Source organism: Heloderma suspectum, chromosome 5, assembly GCF_057233095.1.
Source record: "Heloderma suspectum isolate Gila_16-S chromosome 5, 16-S_ref, whole genome shotgun sequence".
NCBI lineage: Eukaryota > Metazoa > Chordata > Lepidosauria > Squamata > Helodermatidae > Heloderma > Heloderma suspectum.
The window spans coordinates 14,184,699-14,206,856 of record NC_139462.1 but is presented as its reverse complement, the minus strand read 5'-3'; the positions used below and the strand labels follow the sequence as shown (position 1 = coordinate 14,206,856).

Here is a 22,158-nt window from a genome sequence, read left to right as displayed (position 1 = left end):
TTTTTACTGGGAAATGGTGGCGGCAGCTGGTCAGAAGACCGGCCGCCGCCCCCGCCGAAACGCCACCGAAACGCCGCCGGGACCCGCCGCCAAGAGGGACATTCGACAGAGGTAAGTCCCATCCCGGAGGGGGGGGCAGGGGGGCGGAGAATTTCCCCACCAATTTCAGGGGCCGAATGCGTTGGCATTCGGCCTCCCGGAGATTCGTGGAGAAATTCTCTGCCATCCCTAGCCTGCTTCCCAGCAGATCCCAGATCTTCTGCTTCACCTCAAATGGTGTAAACCATTTATGCAAGGTAGGGATCCTGATGGATCATCTGGATTGTATATGCAATGCAGTGCATCCAGAATCATAGCTGAATCACAAAGCAAGTCCATGTCACTGGCATAGATCCTTTATTTCCCAGATCCAAGATGGCAAGAAATAAAATGGATTCAAGATGCAGTTCCTTATGGGCCCTCTGGATTTTAATATAGTGTCCCCACAAATGCACCATTACATCACAGATCACATCCATGGCCACAGAGCAAAGTATTAAAATTATCGATCCTGTACTTCATGGAGCAAGTGTGATGTAAAAACATGAATCCATAAGAACCACACTCCCATGCGTCCATAAGAACCACCATGGCATAAAAACATGGATTTGGGGCATGGGTCCTATATATATATATATATATATATATATTACAGAAGATGCTACCAAAATAACCAACTAATCACAGATCATTCCTGTGTCCATGGATCACATTATGAAAATCATGGATCCACTGATTTGTGGTGCTGCCATGCCACAAAACATGGATCTGAGTCATGGATACTCATGATTCTCCTGGATTTTTATGGGGATGTCTCCAAAAGCACCATCAAATCTCAGTTCATGTCTGTGTCCAGGGACTGAACCATAGAAGGTGGTTGGGTCTGATCTGCTGATCAGCCCCCTTCCAGAAATGAGCATTTCCACTCATTTTGGGTTGACCTCAGAAGTGCTAAATCACCGGTAGTGGCCACTTGTGGAACAAAATTGATGGGGCTGTCCGCACACACAAGGGCTGCATTGGATTCTGCCTCTGGTCATGTAGAAATTAGAAAATGAAGCATCCAACAGTCAACTGATTTTTCTTCTTCTTGCGCTCATATTGTGGTTGAACTAGTAGCCATCCAGTTATATTGGTGGATGTCTCCCAGGCTACTGTCAGGAAGCCAATTTTCTGGAGCAAATTGCTCCTCTGTTTTTTAAGCTGCATTGACTCCCGGTAAGTTTCCATGCCAAATTCAAAATGCTGGTCTTCATCTTTGAAGATTACCAGCCTCAGCCAGTATTATATGTGCCTCCATGTGATCAAGCCCACCTGTTTAATATCTGGAGGGAGGGTTCCGCCTCACATTCTGCCATGGTCTGTAGTTGGTTTCCTTGGTACACTGGACAGGTCCTTCTCTGTGTTGGGAACAAAGCTTTGGGACTGTCCCCGGTGGCATATGTGCCTGGCCTCCTCTCATTCCACCTTCTGAGAAATGGTGAAGAGCATCCTTCTTCGCCGGGCTTTTAATGATAATTGAAACTGCAGTTTTATCCCCCTGAATCTGTATATTTGCTCTCTTTAAAGACATTGGTGCTGTTTTGTTTTGTTTTGATTTTATATTATTTTATTTTGTAATCACTGATGTTGTATTACTAATTTATGTGGTACTGCTAAATGACTTGTCTTAGCAGGAAAGGAACAGAGAAATAAAATAACATACTTTTAGTTAGGGATGTTGGCAAAATCTGCAATGGATTAAAATGAGTTCAGATTTCTATTTATCTGACCTCCGGATTCTGCTGCGACCTGGCTTCTTCTGCATGGATTCTGTGGACTTCCAGACCATTCTTTTACTTTTGGGGGACATTTGCATTGTTGCTCATTAGTGCTAATGCGTACTTGCAATAATGTGTTAATGCACATTAGTGCTCATGAGCATTAATGAGAATGTGCATTTGCAGAAGTGGAAAATAATTCTCGTAGAAAGTAATTGAGTGGCCAATGGAATTAAAGACACCTGACAAACACAGACGGAAAGGATCTAACGAAATCTGTACATCCCCACTTGTACTGGATTACCTGCAGGTGGATGTGAGCTATAATTAGGTGGTGGGCATACCTCCAAAAACCATGAAGATGCATTAGATCTCGTGCCTCAGAGACAGTTTTTTACATCCTTATGATTACATGGTGGGGCCTGTGTGCAAGAATAATGAGGGCCATGCTTCTGAGCAAAGCTTGTGCAGCGTGATGTGGTACAGCACGCTGGATCCATGCTGATTTTTACGGTGTACTCCAGAGATAAGGGTGTAAGGTGTGACTTAACATTTGATTTTAAGTGTTCCATGTAAAAACTATTAAGATGATTCATGAGGATCCCTTCCTCATATACCTGTTGCTGTGGGTACATCTTGCTCCGATGGATACATGCTTTTTAGAGACCAGCGAGTATAGAAGGAAGAGAACCGATTTGATTATGGATTTGGAGAAAGAGGCCTGGTAAACATATCACAACAATCCTGGGTTGTGAGTGTGTCAGCATGCTGGTGAACACTGCCTGATCGCCTTTGCTGTGAGTAGGCACACCGAAACAACCAGTTGTGACACGAAACCAAGAATGCTGGATTGCTTATTCATGATCAACCCAGAGAAATAAGCCACAGTTTGGTTTGGGGTTATTTCTTAGGCTTGATCTGGAAGAGACAAGCCAGACTTACTTGTTTGCACATCATGACAAACAACCCAAGAACTAAACATTCCTGGATTATTTAGCCGCTCTCACTCACAGCAGAAGATCAGACAACGTGCACTAGCGTGTTCCCTCATTCCTAAAAACCCAGGGTTTTAAAAAAGTGATTAACGGATCCAGGATTTTTAAGGTTCGGTTCTGAGGATATGTGCCTTGAATCAATGTTTTTGACTGTAGCGGAATGGTCCAGTACAGGATCAGTAATTTCGTTCAGTACATGGGCATCTGTGTGAGCTATGATTTGACCATGGCTTCATGTGGATTCCATATACAATTCCTATCCATGTTTTTGTGACATGCCTGTTAGGGATGGCGGAGAATTCCACCATGGATTTAAGTGAGGCCGAATGCACTGGCATTCGGCCCCCCAAAACCCATGGCGGGACGGCCTCCCCCCCTCCCCCGCGGAATCCCCCCTGGGACGTAAAGGCAGCTGCCGGCGAGATCACATCACTCCAGTGCTGAAGGAGTTGCACTGGTTACCAGTTGTTTTCCGGGCCAAATTCAAGGTGTTGGTTTTGACCTTTAAAACCCTATATGGTTCCGGCCCAGCCTATCTTAAGGAGCGCCTCCAGCAACACCAGACAGGCCGCTTAACAAGATCAGCCTCGGATGGCCTTCTCTCTGTCCCATCAGCCAGGACAGCTAGACTGGTGGGGACGAGGGAGAGGGCCTTTTCTGTGGTGGCCCCCACTCTGTGGAACTCCCTCCCTAGGGAACTCCGCCATACCCCCTCTTTAATGAGCTTCCGTCGTGCATTAAAAACGTGGTTGTTCAGGCAGGCATTTGGGGTGGGTTAGGGTATTTTAGAAAATGTTTTTATTGTAGAATTTTATTGTTTTAAACTGTTTTATTGTATGCTGTACATTGCCCAGAGTGGCTGGGTGACCAGCCAGATGGGCGATTAATAAATTTAATAATAATAATAATAATAATAATAATAAATAAATAAATAAATAAGCAAGCTTACCTGGGGCAGATGTTCTGGCGGTGGTGGCTCCAGCGGCAGCTGCTGGTCTGTCGGCCAGCTGCTGTGAACTCAAATGGCAGCCACCACGCCATTTGCGTAGCTGCCTTTGGTGATAGGCTATGTAAATACTTACGTAGCCTATCACGGCAAGCAAAAAACCCACAAAAACCGCATACGGAAATGGCAGCGGCTACGTACGGCGGCCACCATTTGCATTCCCTTTTTTTCGCTGTTTTAGCCTACGTAAATATTTACGTAAGCTATTACGGTGAAAAAAGGAGAACACAAATAGTGTAGTGGGTGCTATTTGCGTTCCTTTCCCCCCTGCCGCTGTAATAGCTTATGTAAATATTTACGTAGGCTAAAGCAGTGAAAAAAAGGGAATACAAATAGCGGCCGCCATAGCCACCGCCATTTCCGTACGCAGGTGTTTTTTTTCCGGAAGGCTGCCCAGCAGCCCGATGTCTGGCTGCGGGCAGCCCCGGCCGGCGGCTCCATGGAATCTCTGTGGAACGGAGTCAGCCGGATCAGGATTTAGGGGGGAGGTGCTCCGTACCTCCCCCCCACCGCGAATCACCCTGTCGAAAAGGTAAGTGACTTTCATACATCCCTAAGCCTGTGCCCACGAATGGCTAGGAGTGCACGAAAGCCACATACCTGGTCTCTCAGCTTGCTTCGCGGTGGGGGGGAGGCGCTTCGCTGCTCCCCCCGAAGTTCAAGCTGGGGGGGTGAGGCTTCCTGCCTCGGCCAGCCAAAATTCAGGCCGAGGGGGAGGCTTCCTGCCTCGCCCGGCCGAAATTCAGGCCGGGGAGGAGGCGCCTCGCCTCACCCGGCCGCAAAATAAAAAGTTAAAAAAAAAAAAACGCCCCCGTGATAGGCTACGTCAATCGTCACGTAGCCTATCACGGGTGACTTTAAAAAAAAAAAGCGCGTACGCAAATGGCGGCCCCCATAGGGAGCCGCTATTCGCGTTCCTTATGTGGTCGCTGTAATCTACGTAATCTTTACGTAGACTACAGCGACCAAATAAGGAACGTGAATGGCGGCTCCCAATGGGGGCCGCCATTATCGGTACGCGTTATTTTTTTTTTTTAAGTCACCCGTGATAGGCTACGTGACGATTTACGTAGCCTATCACGGCTGACTTTGCAAATCTAGCCGTGATAGGCTACGTTAATCGTCACGTAGCCTATAATGGGGGCGTTTTTTTAATTTTTACTTTTATTGGAATGGCGGCGGCGGCAGCCAGTCGAAAGACCGGCTGCTGCCCCCGCCCCTGACGAAGAGCTGATGAACCGCCACCGTGACCCGCCGCCAGGAGGGACATTCGGGAAAGGTAAGTCCCGTCCCCGGGGGGGTGCGGGGGGCGGGGGGGTGCGGAGAATTTCTCCCCGAAACTACTTCGGGGGGCCGAACACGTTGGCACTCGGCCCCCCGAAGTTTCGGGGAGAAATTCTCCCCATCCCTACAAATGGCGGATCTGCAATTTTTCTGGTTCAGTCTGTGGAGGCAAATGTGCTCTGTGATACAATGGTGTTTGGGGTATCTTTCTTGTAAAAATCATGAGGATCCCTGAGGATCCCCGCCTCGGATCAAGTTTTGCACTGTGGCTGCTCCCATGAGTGGCGCATCCGTGATTTTTCTGGTTCAGTCCATGGAAGCAGCTGTGCTCTGTGACACGATGGTGGCTTAGGTGATTCGCTCTGTAAAAATCGTATAAAATCAAGAGTATCCCTGCCTCAGATCCATGTTTTTGCACTGTTGCCGTGCCTACAAGTGGCGGATCCATGATTATTCTGGTTCAGTCCATGGAGGCGGATGTTCCCTGTGATACAGTGGTATTTGGGGGTATGTTTCTTGTTAAAATCATGAGGATCCCTGGGGATCCCTGCTTCGGAACCCTGTTTTTGGGCGGTGGCTGCACCCATGAGTGGGTGGATCCAGGGTTTTTCTGGTTCAATCCATGGAAGCAGACGTACTCCATGATTGGATGGTGGTTGGGTGTGCGTGTGTATATGTGTGTGTCTCCCCTTAAAAAACATACGAAATCATGAAGATCCCTTTTTGATTTCATGGATCCTTGTTTTACTTTCTTCCTACAACTTATACGACTGGTACAAGATGTGGTGACGCCCTTGGCTTGAACAGGGGATTAAGGCATTTCTTTCTTTCCCTTTTGGGGCCGCGGTGGCTTAGTGGTTAAGACGCTGAACTGCAGACCGGAAGGTCGGCAGGTCAGCAGTTCGAGACCCGAGTGCTGCATGTCGGAGTGAGCTCCTGTCTTCAGTCCCAGCTTCTGCCAACCTAGCAGTTCGAAAGCAAGACATTGCAAGTAGATAAATAGGTACCGCCTCGGCGGGAAAGGTGACAGCGTCCCGTGCACCTCAGTGTTCAGTCATGCCGGCCACATGGCCACGGAAGCGTCTTCGGACAGCGCTGGCTCTTCGGCTTAGAAACGGGGATGAGCACCGCACCCTAGAGTCGGACACGACTGGTTGGGGACACCTTTACCTTTACCTTTTTTTCTTTCCCTTTTCCAGAATTAATTGAATTTTAAAAACGGGAATGAAGTCTTTTATTATTACAGGAGCGCTGCCAAAAGCCCAGCGCTGTCCTTCCCCCCGGCGCAATCCCATGCACGTCTGCTGCTCAGAAGGAAATCCTCTTGTGCTCGGTGGGCCTTACTCTCAGGTAGGCACGGCTAGGGCTATTGCAGCCTTTAATCCGATGCACGCTGGCCACATGGAGAGTGTCTTCCGAGCAAGCGTGCTGGGCACGCGACGAGGCTGCAGCTCTACCTATTGCACACACCGACTTGTGACCACGCCCCGCCGGGCACCTTCGGACCAGACCTCAGCGCGCTCCGCCGCGCCTCCCAAGGCGCGAACTACAGCCCCCACAATCCCTCGCGGCCCCGTGGGACCGGCGGGGTCCTTTCGCCCCGCGGCTTCCCCACGGGGAGGCTGCCCGTCGAGCCGCCTGCTTGCCCCTCCTCCCCGTAAGCTCCGAAGCGGGCTCGCTCCCGCGAAGCACAGCCAACGGCCCTGCCTCGCCACGAGCCGCGGGGCTCGCCGCCGCCGCCGCCTTCTCCGAAGCCGCTCGCGGCAGCTCAGGCGCTCGGTAGGCCCAGCCAGGCTGCCCGGGCGCATGCGCGCTGCCGCCGGCGCGCGCGGCCGGAAGGGGCGGGCGCAGCGCCAGCCTGGCGAGGCCCCCTTGTCATTGGCAGCCGGGGGCGATGTCGCGCTGTGGCAGCGGCGCTCGAGGCCTCGGCCGCCTCCTCCTGCTCCGTGAGTGAAGGCCGGGGGGGGGGTCTGAATCGCCCCCAACTCTGCCCCTTCTCATGGGGGCGACACTCCCCCCAGGACGCCGCGTGGAGAATCCTTCCCCTCCCTCGAGGCCCCGCCGAAGGGCCGCAGCCCCCCGGGCTCCACGCCCCCCAAGGCAGCCGAGCTAACTTCTCCGTGGAATCGGGGCCACGGCCCCCTTGGGCCCTTACCTCGGGAACACCCCCCCCAGCAGAAGGGCTTCTCCGCCCCCCCCAGTCAGCGTGGGTGGTGTGGTGTAGTGGTGAGAGTGTTGGACTGGGAGCTGGGGGATCCGGGTTCTAGCCCCCACTCGGCCATGGAAGCTCGCTGGGTGACTTTGGGCCAGTCACAGACTCTCAGCCCAGCCTACCTCTCAGGGTTGTTGTTGTGAGGATAGAACGGAGAGGAGGAGGGTCATGTAAGCCGCCTTGGGTTCCTTGCAAGAGGGGAAAAGGCGAGGATATAAATGCAATAAATAAATCACGGCCTGAGCCTGCCCCAGCCTTGGGTCTGCTTGCAGTGGTGGGGCGACTCGGGAGCCGCTGGACGGAGGCTCCCGCCCGGCCTGGCCTCCCTGGGTCTCTCTCCAGGGGCCTCAGAGTTGGGTGGGGTGTGTGAGGCTGGCCTCATTCAGTCATGGGGTGGGTACTTGTGGCCCTCCATGTGTTGTAGGACTCCCAGCACAGGAACATCCAAGCTGCCTTATTCTGAGTCCAATTATAGGTCCATTTAGCCCGGTATTGTTCACACTGGCTAGCGGCGGCTCTCTGGGGTGTCAGGCAAGAGCTTTTCCTGCCTTATCTGGAGATGCTGGGGATCGAACCTGGGTCCTTCTGCATGCGAAGCAGGTGCTCTGTCACTGAGCTGCAGCCTTTCCCTTGCATCAGATGTGGCCAGCATGGCCAGTGGTCAGGGATGATGGGACTTGTAGTCCAGCAACATCCAGAGAGCCACAGGGCCCCCACACTTGCATTGAATGTAGTTGTTAGATTCTCTTTATTTAACTGTGTCACTTGTCATTCTGCAAATTCTGTTCTCTAGATTTTATTTTATGTTTTTTTTCTAGAGTCTGCTAAATACCCTATAGACTCCCCCCCCCCTTTAGCAAAGGCATAGTTAGCCCCAGCCCCTTTCCCTCCCACACTGGCCAACCAGATGCCCATGGGAAGCCCACAAGTAGAGCATGAGGGCAATAGCAGCCTCCCAGTCATGGACCCCAGCAACTGGCGTACATCAGCATACTGCCTCTCATACTTAAGATAGCTTATGGCCATCAGGACTAGTAGCCACTGATAGCCTTATCCTCTTTGAATTTGTCTAGTTCCCTTCTAAAGCCATCCAGATTGGTGGACATCACTATATCTTGGGGTAGTGAATTCCATAGTTTAACTATGCACCGTGTGAAGAAGTACTTAGTTTTACCTGTTCTGAATCTCCCACCATGCAGCTTCATGGGATGACCCCATTGTGTTCTAGTATTATTATGAGAGAGGGAGAAAAAGTCTCCTTTCCACTTTCTCCACACCTTGCATCATTTTGTACACCTCTATCTTCTGTGCCTGCACTCACCTTTTTTTCTAAGCTGAACAGTCCCAGATGTTGTAACTTTTCTTCATAGAGGAGTTGCTCCAGCCCCTTGATCCTTTTGGTTGCTCTTTTCTGCATCGCTTCTATCTCTGCAATTCCATCCTTTTAGAAGTGGTAAGCAGAACAGCACAAAGTATTCCAAGCGTGGTCACACCATAGATTTATATAAAGGCATTATCTTGCTTTCAGCTTTATTTTTGATTCCTTTCCTAATGATCCCCTAATGATCAGTTGTAAGTATTGTCCATGCTCTGTATCACACCTTTTGTCAGTCAAAAACCTATTTCTTGGTCACACAGAACATGGCTAAACCTATCTAGCTATAGTTTTCTATCCACACTTTTCTAGGGGTGTTCATTTTATTGGCTTCACACAGCAAAGGTGCATTGCTATGTAGAGCTAGTTGAGTTTTCATAAGAAATCAGCTGAGTGGCTTCCTGAGGCTTTGGGACAGTTGTAAGGTAAGAATACATGCTGGACTGCAACCCCCCCCCCCCCAACCAGAATGGTTTTTGCAACACTGCAGAGTTAGTTACGGTGATGGGTTTGCTATAAATCTGTCTTCATTCTTATGTCTTCCATGGCAACTGAGGTTGGATTGACTGGAATTGTCTCTTGTCAAGCAAGAGCCAGGAAGTTGCAGCAGCAAGGAAAATAGCTTCTAGCCCCTATTCTGTTCAAGATGGGTGAACATCTGCTTGCTAGGGTTCAGATTTTTTTTTGGGGGGAGTATCAGGAGCCCTCAACCAGAGCTACAGCTAACTTGTGCCTGTTGGAGACTTGTAGCATGCACAATATTCATGAACTAGATAAAGACCAAGCCACAATTGATTCAAATAGGCTTATTTATCTGTTGAAAATAAGTCTGTTCTGCAATTGGATTTTACCCTAAAAAAAAGCCTGATTAAGCACCTATTGAGACTTCTCAAGTGCTTAAAGAATCATGAGGTTTGAATAACAATTAATTGGGAATTTTCCCCTTGCCTCCTTGTTCCATATCTTTTACGCCATTGGGCTTTAGGAGGTATTTCTGCTGACATGAATTCTAGAAATTTATTATTAAAAAAAAAAACAAGCAAGGGTTCTCTTCTTGTGGGCTGCAGAGTAAGTGCCTTAGAAGAACCGTGCATTCCTCCCTGTCCATGCTGTAACTTGAGAACCTTTGGGGAACAGGGATGGGAAAGTGCATGTTGCTGGTATTGAGTTCAAATGGGCTGTCCACAACTGGGCTAGCACTGTGCCAAATCAGTGAGGAAGAGTGTCTTGTTTGCAGAAGGGGTGGATCCTTCTGTAAAGAAAACACAGGTTTCTGGCTTGAGACAAGCTAATTCTGCTAGGAAGGTTAGCTTGAAATGTGTGCAGACAGACACTTGCTACTTGCTTCTGCAAAATGTTCAACTCCTCCTGAGACATTGCGTTTGTCACCTTGTGCTTATAGCTGCAGATTTTAATTCCCAAAGTAGACATGCTGCTGCCACAGATTTCCTTTTCCTAATTTAACTCTTGGTGCTGCTTGAGGTGTATTCTGTCTCTTCAAAAACAACACGAGCACACAAATCCCCAAACTGTTGTCGGCCATATGAAGTTCAGTGCCCCGTTGAATGCTTTCTGGAGGGAAAGCATCTTATGCCATCTCTTTTTCTTTCTTGGAGTCTCAAGAGCGAGCATTACATTTTCGCTTTGAAAACTTTATATGCTCTGACACTTGCAAGAGCATACATTTGTCTTGTCCCACCTTCCCCAGTGGCCATGCTGTCTGGGAATGGTTGGAGTTGCAGTCCAGCCCATTCGGAGGGCACCAGGTTGGGAAATGCTGCTCTTCTTTGACATACCTTTACATTCCTTCTCAGAACTTGCTAACCAGGCATGAGTGATCAGTTATTTAATTTAGATCTCGTCATTCCACCAAAAATAGAACTCAAGGTGACTTGTGGTCACACCCTCCCGCCTGATCCCTCAATTTCTTCCCTTCCCAATCTTCTGGAATGTGCAGGGGGAGGTGAACCTTGTGGAAGGTGGTGTGGTCTTATCCCCTGTCCTTGTGCTGCAGCTCCAAAATGTGCCATATGATCAAGGACAATACCTTGCTCCCCTCCTCAGTCTCATGCTTGGAAGGTCAGTGGTGGTGGTGGGTGAGGGAGGGGGAATGGGGTCATTCCTACAATCATACTGTTCTTCCAAGGGGCTCCAAGTACCTTGAAAGTGCAGCATCAAAACGAACACCAGCTTTCCTTTCTAGCTTGGAGCTGGAGTGTGGGACAGGATTCATCCCCGCAATTGTCTAATTGCAAGGTTGATCCCTGCTCCCTCCCCCCCCCCCCGATCTAAATTGGAGAGGAAAACTGCAGTTTGTTCTGGCTATGTGTTTTTGAGGCACTCCAGGCAGCTTGGAAGTGCAGAGCCAAATCAACTAGTCCAAGCCCCATTCTCATTGGGAAGAAGCCAAGGGCTTGTTGTCCATGCTAGAAGGCGGTGGATCACTTCTTATGGTGACTGAAATTGTGGACTCCCGTTTTTTGTGTTAAAAGTGAGGGAAGCACTTCTGATTGTGGACTTTGAACGTTCTGATGTGTAGTTCATAGTACAGATTCAAGACGGAGTGTTAAGATTCCCATCAGTGATTTCTGACTTGCAGCCCACAGTTCCACTCAGATCAATTAGGCAATTTTCTGTGAACGCTCCTGCGATGTCAATAAAATTGTTCCAGTTGATCTTAAAGGTGCAGTTAATCCTAAAGGAACTCTTTTTAAAAATAATATTAATAATAATTAAAACTAACACAACAAACCTCCTGTATTTGGCAAAAAAAAAAGTATGATGTGGGTTAATTCACTGAGTTTTTGTGGGTGTTGTAGAAATGCACAGTGTGATTATCGATCATTCTTTCCTATATCTTTTTATTTTCTAGTGCAGAAAAATGGGGTACGGCATTGTTCATATTCAGCCACACGGAAGAACCTTTACATCACTAAAGACACGAAGGTCATTTGCCAGGGTTTTACCGGCAAACAGGTGCGTGTTTGGGTGGCCAATCAATTCTTTGTACCTTTTCTCATGCTGTAGAACAGTGGTTTCCAAACTGTGTTTGGGGAACCCTGCCTGGGATTCTTTGGTGAGCCTCTCTCAAGTTCCTCTGGGAGAAGATCAAGAATGGATGACGAGCTTCCTTGAAAGACAGCTTGCCCACCATTACTGGTCTTCCTCTGTGATGCACAGCTGTAGAGATGTTTCCGATGCATTTTAGGATGTGGTCTCATTGAGCAGAATCCAACGGGGCATGTATGCTCCCACTGATTCTCCCAAGACCTGCCAATTCCATTGCGCAAGCGTGGCGATTTAGCGCTTCCAGGGCAACCCAAAAGGAGTGGAAAAGGAGCGCTGCCTACCTGCCTCCTTTCAGAAACTAGTGTTTCCGCTCATTTTGGGGCTTCCCCTAGGAAGTGCTAAATTTCCCTTGCATAAGCAGTGGGTCCCACTTGTGCAACTGGATTGGTGCGACCCACTGCTTGCGGAAGGGAATTGATGGGGCAGAAGGAAATTGTCAGGGGCATAAGCGCCCGTTTGGATCCTGCCCAGTTTGCCCAGGTCAGTGACAATACTCCTGACGGCCCAGCCTATTACTTGCCCTCAGTATGAACGGAGTGTTGAAAGTGATCTCGTGTGCTGTGTCCTCTGCTACACCAAGGGATTTGTTGGTAGAGAAGCTTATGTGTATACGGTGCCCTGAAGGCAGAATTCTTATAAACCTAAGAAGAATCTTGCTGGGCTAGACCAAAAGTCCATCCGGTTCTTACAGGAGCCAAGAAACTGCAAGGCATGAAGGCAATAGCTCTCCCTTTGATTTTTCTCCAGCATCTGGTATTAAGATATATTTCCTCTGCACATGGAGATTCCATTTAACTATTGGGGCAGGTTGATGGACCTCTCCTCCATGTTACTGATCTAATCCCCTTTTAAAGCCAGCTAAGCCTGTGGCCGTAGCTCAGTGGCAGAGCATTTGCTTTTCATACAAAAAGTCCCAGGTTCAGTCCCTAGCAACTCCAGGTAAGACTCGAAAAGCTCCTGCCTGAAACCCTGGAGAGCCATTACTGCTAGTCATTGTCAACAGTACTGGGCTAGATGGACTGACTCAACATAAGACAGCTTCCTTTGTGGCCATTGCACCATCTTGTGGTGTTGACTTTTCTAAGCTCACTATGTGTTGGGTGAAGAATTTTCTTTTGTCTCTCCTGGATCGGCTTGACATTAATTTCATTGTCTGATCCTCAGTTAATTTAGTAGTATCTGAAAACCTCGGCTATGGAACGCCATTTTTATTGAACAGCTGCTATCTTTTTGATTCAAGTTTGGAGAGTTATTTCCACTGAGATGGTCTGATTCCCATCCCAGGTCAGAGCTGACTTCTGTTTCCTCCTGCGAACCCTACTGAGCAGAAGAGTGCTATGAATGAATAGTGGCTGCCAAAATTCATGTGAGGTACTAGATTTCAGGAATACATAGAACATTACAGCCACTATGTGGAGGTAGCTCCATGTAGTTGTGGGAATCTGTAAGAGCTGCTTACTCTGTGGATCGATCCCGTTGTGTTGGGAATCTGCCAGGAAGGTGTGCTGATGCAGTGAGTGCTACATTGTGGCACTCATAGAATCCTAGGGTTGGAAGGGGCCTACAAGACCATCAAGGCCAACCCCCTGCTCAATGCAGGAAGCCTGATTCCCAGGCGGTCTCCCATAGAAGTACTAACCAGGGCTGACCCTGCTTAGCTTACGAGATCAGGCGCATCATGTGGCACTGCAGCCATGCAGAAGTGGCCACCATGTGGCTGCTGCGAACAGCTTGAACTGACTCATTGGCTGGGTTCAGATAACATGCTGAGCCATGGTGGGTCCGTTCCAGGAGTGACCCATGAGGGGTCAGCTTGTCACGGGTGGTTGGGTGGGGGGTGCTCTCTGCCCACAATGAGTTAATTACGTCTGTTAAGCCACCCTTGTAACCCACGCTCTGCAGAAGGGTTAATGTGCCCCATGATGGCTTACTCTGTCGTCTGGTGAGCACACGTAGGTAACCGGGACCTACCATGGAGATGCATGCCTAGAGCGGCTGAAAACGCCACCAGGGGTGTGCTCCGGGATGGATGACCGAACCGCACTGTGCAGCGTGGTTCTGCAGTTGTGTGTTGGGAGGGTGGCCCGTTCTTTTGGTAACCCTCTCCGCAGCGTGGGTACTGCACCATCTTTACTTAGCATGTCGTCCGAAGACTCCCATTGTGTCATATTTTGTATTCTGTTAAAACTGGAGTTGGAACTGCTCTGGTGGTAAGTAATTTGGAAAAAGGCTTTGGAGTAGGGTTGAAGGTTTGAGTGGGTCATTTACAGTGCAATCCTGTACAGGTCTACTCAGAAGTAAGCCCCATTGAGTTCAGCGGGACTTACTCCCATGGCTGGCTGGGGGATGCTGGGAGTTGTAGGACATTTTTCTGTCGAAACATGAATAGGATTGCACCCTTAATCAACCAAAGCTGTTATTCAGGATTGGGGAACCTTTTTCTGTTAAGGGATGCATTCATTCAGGGATAATCTATTAGTGGCTGTTGGGGTCTCTCTCCCCTCCCCTTTGTTCTCTGTTTCTCCCCGTTGCTCTTTCTAGAGGTCTGAACTGATCACTTGGAGAGAACTTTTAAAACTAGGCTGATGCATTTCATATGGTTCTGGTTCTTAGAGCTTCTGGTTACCCACTTTGATTGATAGGTTGGGCTGCTCAGGCGGGGAAGGGGGGATTTTAATCTGCAGAGCTGAGAGTTAATGGCATACTTGAGGCTTCTTTAGTTCTGGAATATTAGGGAATAGCAGACAATATTAAACATGCCACTATTCTTTCTTTGCAATAATAGCTATCTAATTTTTTGTTAAAATTGTTTTATAAAATTCATTATCTTAAAAAAGGAACTGATATTGAAGTCTTGGTGATATAAAGTTATTTAAAGGATAGTTCTGATAATGTAATCAAGTAAAATTATTTAACTGGTTAGCAGTTCTACCTCTGAAACCATCTTCGAAGTTCTGAACTTCAGTGCAAGCACGGCTTCCATTTCCTGCATATAGTATGTATCTATACTGTAAGTGATGTCTTCTATTTATAGTCTGTCATGCCACACTTATATTTGGAGCGTGTGACATGGTGTCTTAGTTCTAGGAGCAATAGGACATATTTCTAATCTGTTAATTTGTTTGTTTGCCATTTTGGGCTTTTCTACTCTGAGGAAAAATGCAGAATTGATCAATCTGCCCATTTTGATTAATTGCCTATGCAGGGTAATTACATGATATTGCCTTGTTTGGATTATGCAACTTTAGACTGCAGGTTTAGGATTTTTTCCTTTCCTGCACTTGGAAATCTAGCACCTCACAGAGTGCTCTTTAATGTGCTAGATTTTTGAAACTAGGGCAGTCTGGAGGATTCATTTCAGGGAGGCTTGTGCAGGAGAAATCTTGTTCAGTGAATTTTTTTCCTCGTTTAAATTGTTGTGGTGTTTCGGGTCACGTTTGTGTCTCTCTTGCAGGGTACCTTTCACAGTCAACAGGCATTGGAATATGGAACCAATCTAGTAGGAGGAATTTCACCAGGCAAAGGGGGCAAAAGTCACTTGGGGCTTCCAGTTTTTAACTCTGTGGAAGAGGTAATATTACAGGGCTGTATAATAAATGATCATACGTCTTGGTTACATACATACAGACTAGACTTTTCTCACACTTTTTACATGAACTTGCCTTTAAAGGCAGAACACAATCAGCAGGATGCTTGTGGTGTCAGGTGTTACACCAGATCACATTACACCAATTCTCTACCGTTTGCATTGGTTGCCTGTTCATTTCTGGGCTCAGTTTAAAGGGCTGGTTTTGACCTTTAAAGCCCTGAGCTGTTTGGGACTGGTTTTCTTCAAGGACTGCCCGCACCTGCATGAACCTCCCCCAGAGCTGTGTTTGGCTGTGTCCTTACTAGATTTTGAGCAGATTTTTAAAACTTATTTTTTTATTCCACACAGTTTTCTTACTGGTTTTATTTGGCTTCACATTTTAGTTGCTGCTGTTTTTAATGGCTAACTTAAAGATTTTTGTCTCTCCTGTGTTATTGTTCAGTATATTTATGAGGTGTCTAAGTTGCCTTGTGAGAATGTTACTCTAAAAGGTGGGGTATGCATAAATATAATGGGGTGAGGGAGAGAATTAAGCTGGAGTGGAGGTTTTAAAACAAGGGCAGGCAACTTCTGGGCCTCCATGTATATTATATATTTTTTATTATATATATATATAAATAGAAAAATAATATTTTTTGCCTACAACTTCCAGCTTAGCTAAAGGTGAGGGATCATGGAAGTTGTAATCCAAAAATCCAGAGGGCCACAAATTGCCTACCCCTGCTTTAAACGTTTGCACTAAGGACATATCCCAATTGAGTGGTGTTTTCCTCATGGGGAATGCTGTCCACTCAGATATTTCCATATCTGAATATGTAATATTTCCAGTGTTGATTCCTCTGTGGCAGCCTTCCAGATTAACAGGAACTGAAGTCAGCCCGAGGCAGTATGACCAGTGATCAGAAATGCTGGGAATTATCATCCATCTGGAGAGTACCAGGTTGGTCTGTGGAATTCCCGAGGATGAGGAGCATTATGAAACCAGACCGAGGAATGAAACACACATATAATGCATAATTACATTTTTCTGACTTGGGATCAGTCATTTAATACATTTATCTTAATAGTAATTCCCAGTTGGCAGGAACAAAATGTTTTGGAAGTCTTCTTAGATAATACAGAATTGGAAGGTTATCTGGGTGACTTCCAGATCAAAATATTCAGGTGGACTGTACACTGTGTTACTACCACACAGGGGCTCCCATTCATATGCTCTTGTTCCCTTATCCTTACCTTCTGATTGCTCAAGGGTAGACACCTGCACCCCCTGTGAAGGTTTGAGGCCTACAGAGGCAAGGAAAATAAACAGGATGGGCTTAGATGCCTGGGACTTTTTGTTGGGAGGGGCATCCCTGAGAGGAGTCGTTTCATTTCCCCAGTTAAGTTTCAGTTTCCCAGTTAAGTTTCATTTCTTTAGGTTTGAAACAGTACTTTCAGTTTTGGGGGAGGAGGGTATAAAAAGAGAGAGTCGGTAAGGGCAGAGCCAGGGAGACCGCAGCCTGAAGAGGGAGCAGGAAGAAGCAGCCTGGAGAAGTCTTAAGTATAGCTAGAGTAAAGGAACTTGCATTTTGCAACTTTTATTTTCTCTTAAGGCCTTTTTTATCACTCATCTCTATTGTATAAATAACTTTAGTTGTGATTTGCTTGCTTTAATTTATCAGTAAATTGTTGTGGTTAAACCCTGTGAGTGTCAGTCACCCCATGTCTACAGCCTAAACCCCACGTTATTGGAAAGAGGAAGGTAAAAGAAGGAAGGCGGGACTTCAAAGAAGGCAAGAGGTCCTTAAGGAGTTGCTCAGGGGGTCCAAGTCATAAGGGGAACCCTGACACCACCATATCCTGTGGGTATGCCCTGAGGCTTGTATCCCCTGCCCTTACATCTCTAACACAGCCCAGTCTATATAGTTTTACCCACAGTTGTGGTGTAGCACAAAGGTCAGGAAGCCACAATTTTGATGGAAGAAACCCCTACGAGCAGAGCATACCTTTCAGTGCCTTCAAAAGTGGATATGAAACTTGAGGTAATGTGATGCTGTCGGCCAAGATCCAAAGAACCGCTCAGCTCATTCCATACACACAGTGGGAGCTGAGATGTTGCATCAGGACTCTGTCAAAGCCAACTTTCTGTAATGTCAGTGCCTTAAAGTCTTGTTTGTTTATCACTTTGAGCTCTTGCATAAGCTGCAAAAGCTTAGGGGCCATGTGCTTTAGCATTCAGCTGCATGCAAGTTGGTTCGCGCATGATTCTGGCCAATAGATCTTAAGGAATAGGCCTCATGCAGAATTACTTAAATGCTTGATCAAATCTCTGGATAGCAAAAAGAGATCTTTTGTTCCTGGTGATGAGTTATCTTACAGCATGTTGAATGTTTCAATGGAATGATGGTTTTCCTTTTTTATGTAATTGGATCTTAGGCTAAAGAAAAAACGGGTGCTTCAGCCTCTGCAATATACGTGCCGCCTCCGTTTGCTGCTGCTGCAATCAATGAAGCCATTGACGCAGAAATCTCCCTTGTTGTGTGCATTACAGAAGGTATTCCCCAGCAGGACATGGTGCGTGTCAAACACAGATTGCTTCGTCAGGACAAGACTCGGCTTGTTGGCCCAAATTGTCCGGGAGTTATCAACGTAAGGGCTCGAACGACATTAAAATGGATTGGTATCTTTTTCCTAGAGAATAGATTTTTTTTTTGCTAAAGATTGGTACACGTTGAAATTAGTATCCTTGCTTGCTCTTTGGCATCACCCCAATGAGTGACTGTGTTTTGATTTCACCCCTGCCCCCCAAACACATGCCCCTTTTAAGACGGTATAATGGCGCATGGTGTGTTACATTCGGATGTGGGGAAACCCAGGTTCTAATCCCCGCTTAGCCATGTAACTCGCTGGATGCTAAGTCACTATCTCTTAGCCCCGTCTACACAACAGCATTGGTGTGAGAATGAAACTGGGCATACTTATAAAACTGTCTTTTCCAAACTGTGTTTGAGGAATTCCTGGCATTTTTCAGTAAGATCACTAATGGCAGGCAAGCTTCCTAGAAAGTCAGCTTGCCTACCACTGCTGGTGTAGCTGTATGACAGTATGTTCTGTTCATGTGGGGTGACAGCAAGGCCAAAAAGGCCTTCACATCATCCCATGAGAACTGAGTGTGTGCCCCAGAATATTCTCCGGAATGTTTTGCACAGTATAGTGGTTCTATTGCAGATGTACAAGAAGTTTTAGGCAGGCTAGACACAGTGGTGAGGTTTTCCTATGCATCTAGAAAGTTTGCAAAGATGTCTTTCTAACTTCTCTTTCAATAGACTGGGAAAGAAATCTAAACAAAATCTGATCAAGTTTGTTTTTTTGGGTTTTGTTTTTAGCCTGGAGAATGTAAAATTGGTATCATGCCTGGCCACATTCACAAGAAAGGAAGAGTTGGTAAGATCTCGAAGATTAATCTGGTGCATTTCTTTGAAACTGCAGTTCTGTTTGTCCTGTTGCAATAGATTGTGCATTTGAGTTAAGATCCTTGCAATGCCATCTTAAGTTAATTGAATTGGACACATCTATCTTGATTTGATGTGGCTGGTCTAAGAGGAACTATAAAGCATGCAGGTTTGTGTTAAAAGAGCTTGGCTTCAGTGGCAAATTCAGTGGCCAATAAAAACAACAACACCTGTGTATCTTACTATAGTAGCTAGGAGCAAGTGCTTTCATGCTTAACCAGAAGCCTGAGGAGGGGAGATGGGAAGGGTGGTATTCTGAGTAAGTCCCAATTAAGTTCAGTCTCAAAAGCTCCAATCATGTATGGAAGCCACTGACCTCAGTTTATAGCCTCCAGCAGCTCATCCTTCCTGGTGTAAGTGCACTTGAAAGGAGAGATTATCCTTGTTATGGATTGATTGCTCCATTTGCACCAATCACCCTGTGACTGAATTCTGGTTTCTTCAGTAGTAGTGCATTATTGCCTTTCCACTTGCAGAAGGGGCAGAAACCAACTGTAAAAATCATGTGCTGCTTTCCTCGGAATGCTGCTTTCCTAGCATTTTGAAATTGCCATTCCATTCTCTGACATTGTCAGTGTTGATTGCCATTATCTTAATAATAATTCTGTGCTTGCTATAGACCCCATTTTTAAAAAAGTAGATGGTGAGAGATTTTTGAAGTCTACATGTGTTTCAGGTCCATGTATGTAAACACTTGGGTAGACATGCACATTCCGTGGTATTCTGTAGCTATTTTTATGGTTTCTATTGCAAATCCTGGATTATCAGAATGAAATGGGGGAATGGGAACATGGCAGACCACTGAATTTTTGCAGGTGTTCAGTTCTTCTCTGGTGTGATCGAGACATTCTCCAGCATATTCTAAGCTTTTGAGTAAATAGGCTCCAGAAGGCTGATAAGAAGCCTTCTCTGTGAAGCTGCTTCCTCCAGCTGACTAGGAAAATCCTGGGTCCATAGTGCAAATTTGTTTCAGTTGAACTGATGCACCAGGACAGATCATTTGTATGTTGTGTTGTGATTCAGAAATCATAATGTAACATACCGTAATTATTCTTGTAAGAATAATTTTGAATGCAATGATTTTATGTTAACCAGGGGTAGGCAACCTTTTGGGGCATTGAGCACATTTGGCAATTTGAGAAACTGTCCTGGGCACTAACACAAAATGGCTGCCATAGCAGAGGCCACGTAACCTGCCCAGAAAGACTGAGTACAAGGCAGAAGTAGGATGTGAGCCCCAACATACTAAATTCCTCCTTTAAACCCACAATTTTCAGCACCAACAGAAATCTATTTCACAGCAATCCCAGCTGCTGGTAAGAAGATGTGTTGTTGCTGTTGTTTTTAAAGTGGGAGGGGTAGGTTATCTTGATGGGCATCAAGAAAGGTGTCTGGGGGCATCCATTTTGCCTATCCCTCGTGTGAACCGATTATGTCCCTTCTGACATAGGAACTAAGGCCAGCTTATCATTTACGTTATTTTTCCTCTGTGCCTGTCTCTTCCTCCTTGCTCTTCAGGTATTGTATCAAGATCTGGCACGCTAACATACGAAGCTGTTCATCAGACAACTCAAGTTGGACTGGGACAATCCTTCTGTGTTGGTGAGAGAGGCTTAGTCCATGTGTAAGACAACACATAAGGTTGTAGAAACTAGTTAGAAACACTGATTCCCCCTTCCCTTCTTATATTTGTGTTAGAAATAGTGGTGAGCCAAAATGCCCCCTAATCATAGCCTGTGAAGAGGGTGGCAAAGTCAGGAGGCATTCTGGTGATTGGGATGTATGAACAGGGGTGAGCTACAGGACAGACATGCCCACAATTACACTTGCAGCTGCTTCTGAATGCCTTTTATTACCCACAAGACACCAGAGTGAATGCAGGAAGCATTGCCCTCCCTCTGATTTGGCTTCAGGGTATCTGAAGCCAGGTCAGAGGGAGGGCAGTGCTCCCAGCCCTTACTGTGGTGTCTTTTAGGATAAACAAGCACAAGGTGCACACAAGCAGCTGGAAGCATGCTGGCCACCACCAGCAGGGCCATGAAAAAGGTGGAGGGGGTTCATGAAGCTTTATCCCAGTGCTTCCACTTATGAACCAAAGAGAATTTGAGAACTCTCAGCTAAGTTTTAATTTGGATCTTTTAAAGACTTATGAGGTCACTTCACAAATAAATTCTTGCTTTTCCTTTGAAGACACTGCTACCATGCAGAGAGGCTTGTGGTATTAAAAATAGTTGTGACTTCCCACTACTGCCTGTATTCCTCTCTGTGTGAAGGGAGTATTGTTATTCTTATTATTTATTACATGTCTAAACCACCCCATAGCTGAAGCTATCTGGCCGGTTTACAAATATTAAAAATAATTAAAATACAATTTAAGGACCATATACATAAAAACACACAGACAATATACACAGGGACAACATATACCTAAAAACCACTTTGAACAGTCAAAGCATACAGAAGGAGAGAGCTATTGCCCTTCTGTCTTGTTTGTGGGCTTCCCATAGGCTCTGGCCACTCTAGGGAACAGGCTAGGCCTCTGATCGGATCTAGCTCTTCTTACGTCCTTAAAAAAACTGAATGGCTTTTGTGAGGAAGTTCACTTTTTAATTTACTTTTGTGTGTGTTTACTGAAAAGAAACAGAAAAGGAAGCAGAAATCTTCCTTCACTCCGCTTTCAGAATTCTGGAAATGTATCTCTGGAATTTTGAGTTCCGTTCCAGTAAAACTGTCCTATGCAGTGGAATCTTAACATCTAGGTCGGAATCCTGCAGAGGCAGATTGCATGAGCATCCCCAAGAAAAATGACAACACATGACGGTAGGGGCTGAAGCTAAGCCTAACCTAGACATCATATCCCTCCTTTGGAACTGTAGCCAAGAGAAGGGTTGCAATGGAAGGCTTACGGCCTTGGGTCAGTGTTCTGTTAGCATTCCTCTATTAAAAGAGGCTGTTCAAAAAGATTGTTGTTGTTGTTCAGTCGTTCAGTCGTGTCTGACTCTTCGTGACCCCATGGACCACAGCACGCCAGGCCTTCCTGTCCTGCGCTCTCTCCCGGAGTGTGCTCAAGTTCATATTCATTGCATCGGTGATGCTATCTAGCCATCTCATGCTCTGCCGTCCCCTTCTCCTTTTGCCTTCAGTCTTTCCCAGCATCAGGGTCTTTTCCAGAGAGTTTTCTCTTCGCATTAGGTGGCCAAAATAGTTGAGCTTCAGCTTCAGTATCTGTCCTTCCAATGAGCAGTCAGGGTTGATTTCCTTTAGGATTGACTGATCTGACCTCCTTGCAGTCCAGGGGACTCGTAAGAGTCTTCTCCAGCACCACAGTTCAAAAGCAT

General features: G+C 46.6%; 1 protein-coding gene across 6 annotated transcripts in view; it reads left to right on the top strand.

The window, feature by feature from the left end:
* The first annotated feature begins 6,947 nt into the window (after window positions 1-6,947).
* Window positions 6,948-22,158, top strand: part of SUCLG1 (succinate-CoA ligase GDP/ADP-forming subunit alpha) — a 28,004-nt gene continuing 12,793 nt past the window's right edge. For 2 of the 6 annotated variants that reach the window (XM_084855362.1, XM_084855361.1), the window contains exons 1-6: window positions 6,948-7,030; window positions 11,544-11,647; window positions 15,195-15,311; window positions 17,745-17,957; window positions 18,695-18,752; window positions 20,339-20,422. In XM_084855362.1, the coding sequence (XP_084711488.1) occupies window positions 6,979-7,030; window positions 11,544-11,647; window positions 15,195-15,311; window positions 17,745-17,957; window positions 18,695-18,752; window positions 20,339-20,422 (628 nt within the window). In that variant the 5' untranslated portion in view covers window positions 6,948-6,978. Of the gene's footprint in view, window positions 7,031-11,364; window positions 11,648-15,194; window positions 15,312-17,744; window positions 17,958-18,694; window positions 18,753-20,338; window positions 20,423-22,158 lie in introns of those variants that run through there. The other 4 variants (XM_084855360.1, XM_084855358.1, XM_084855364.1 and 1 more) reach the window with 3 other exon arrangements.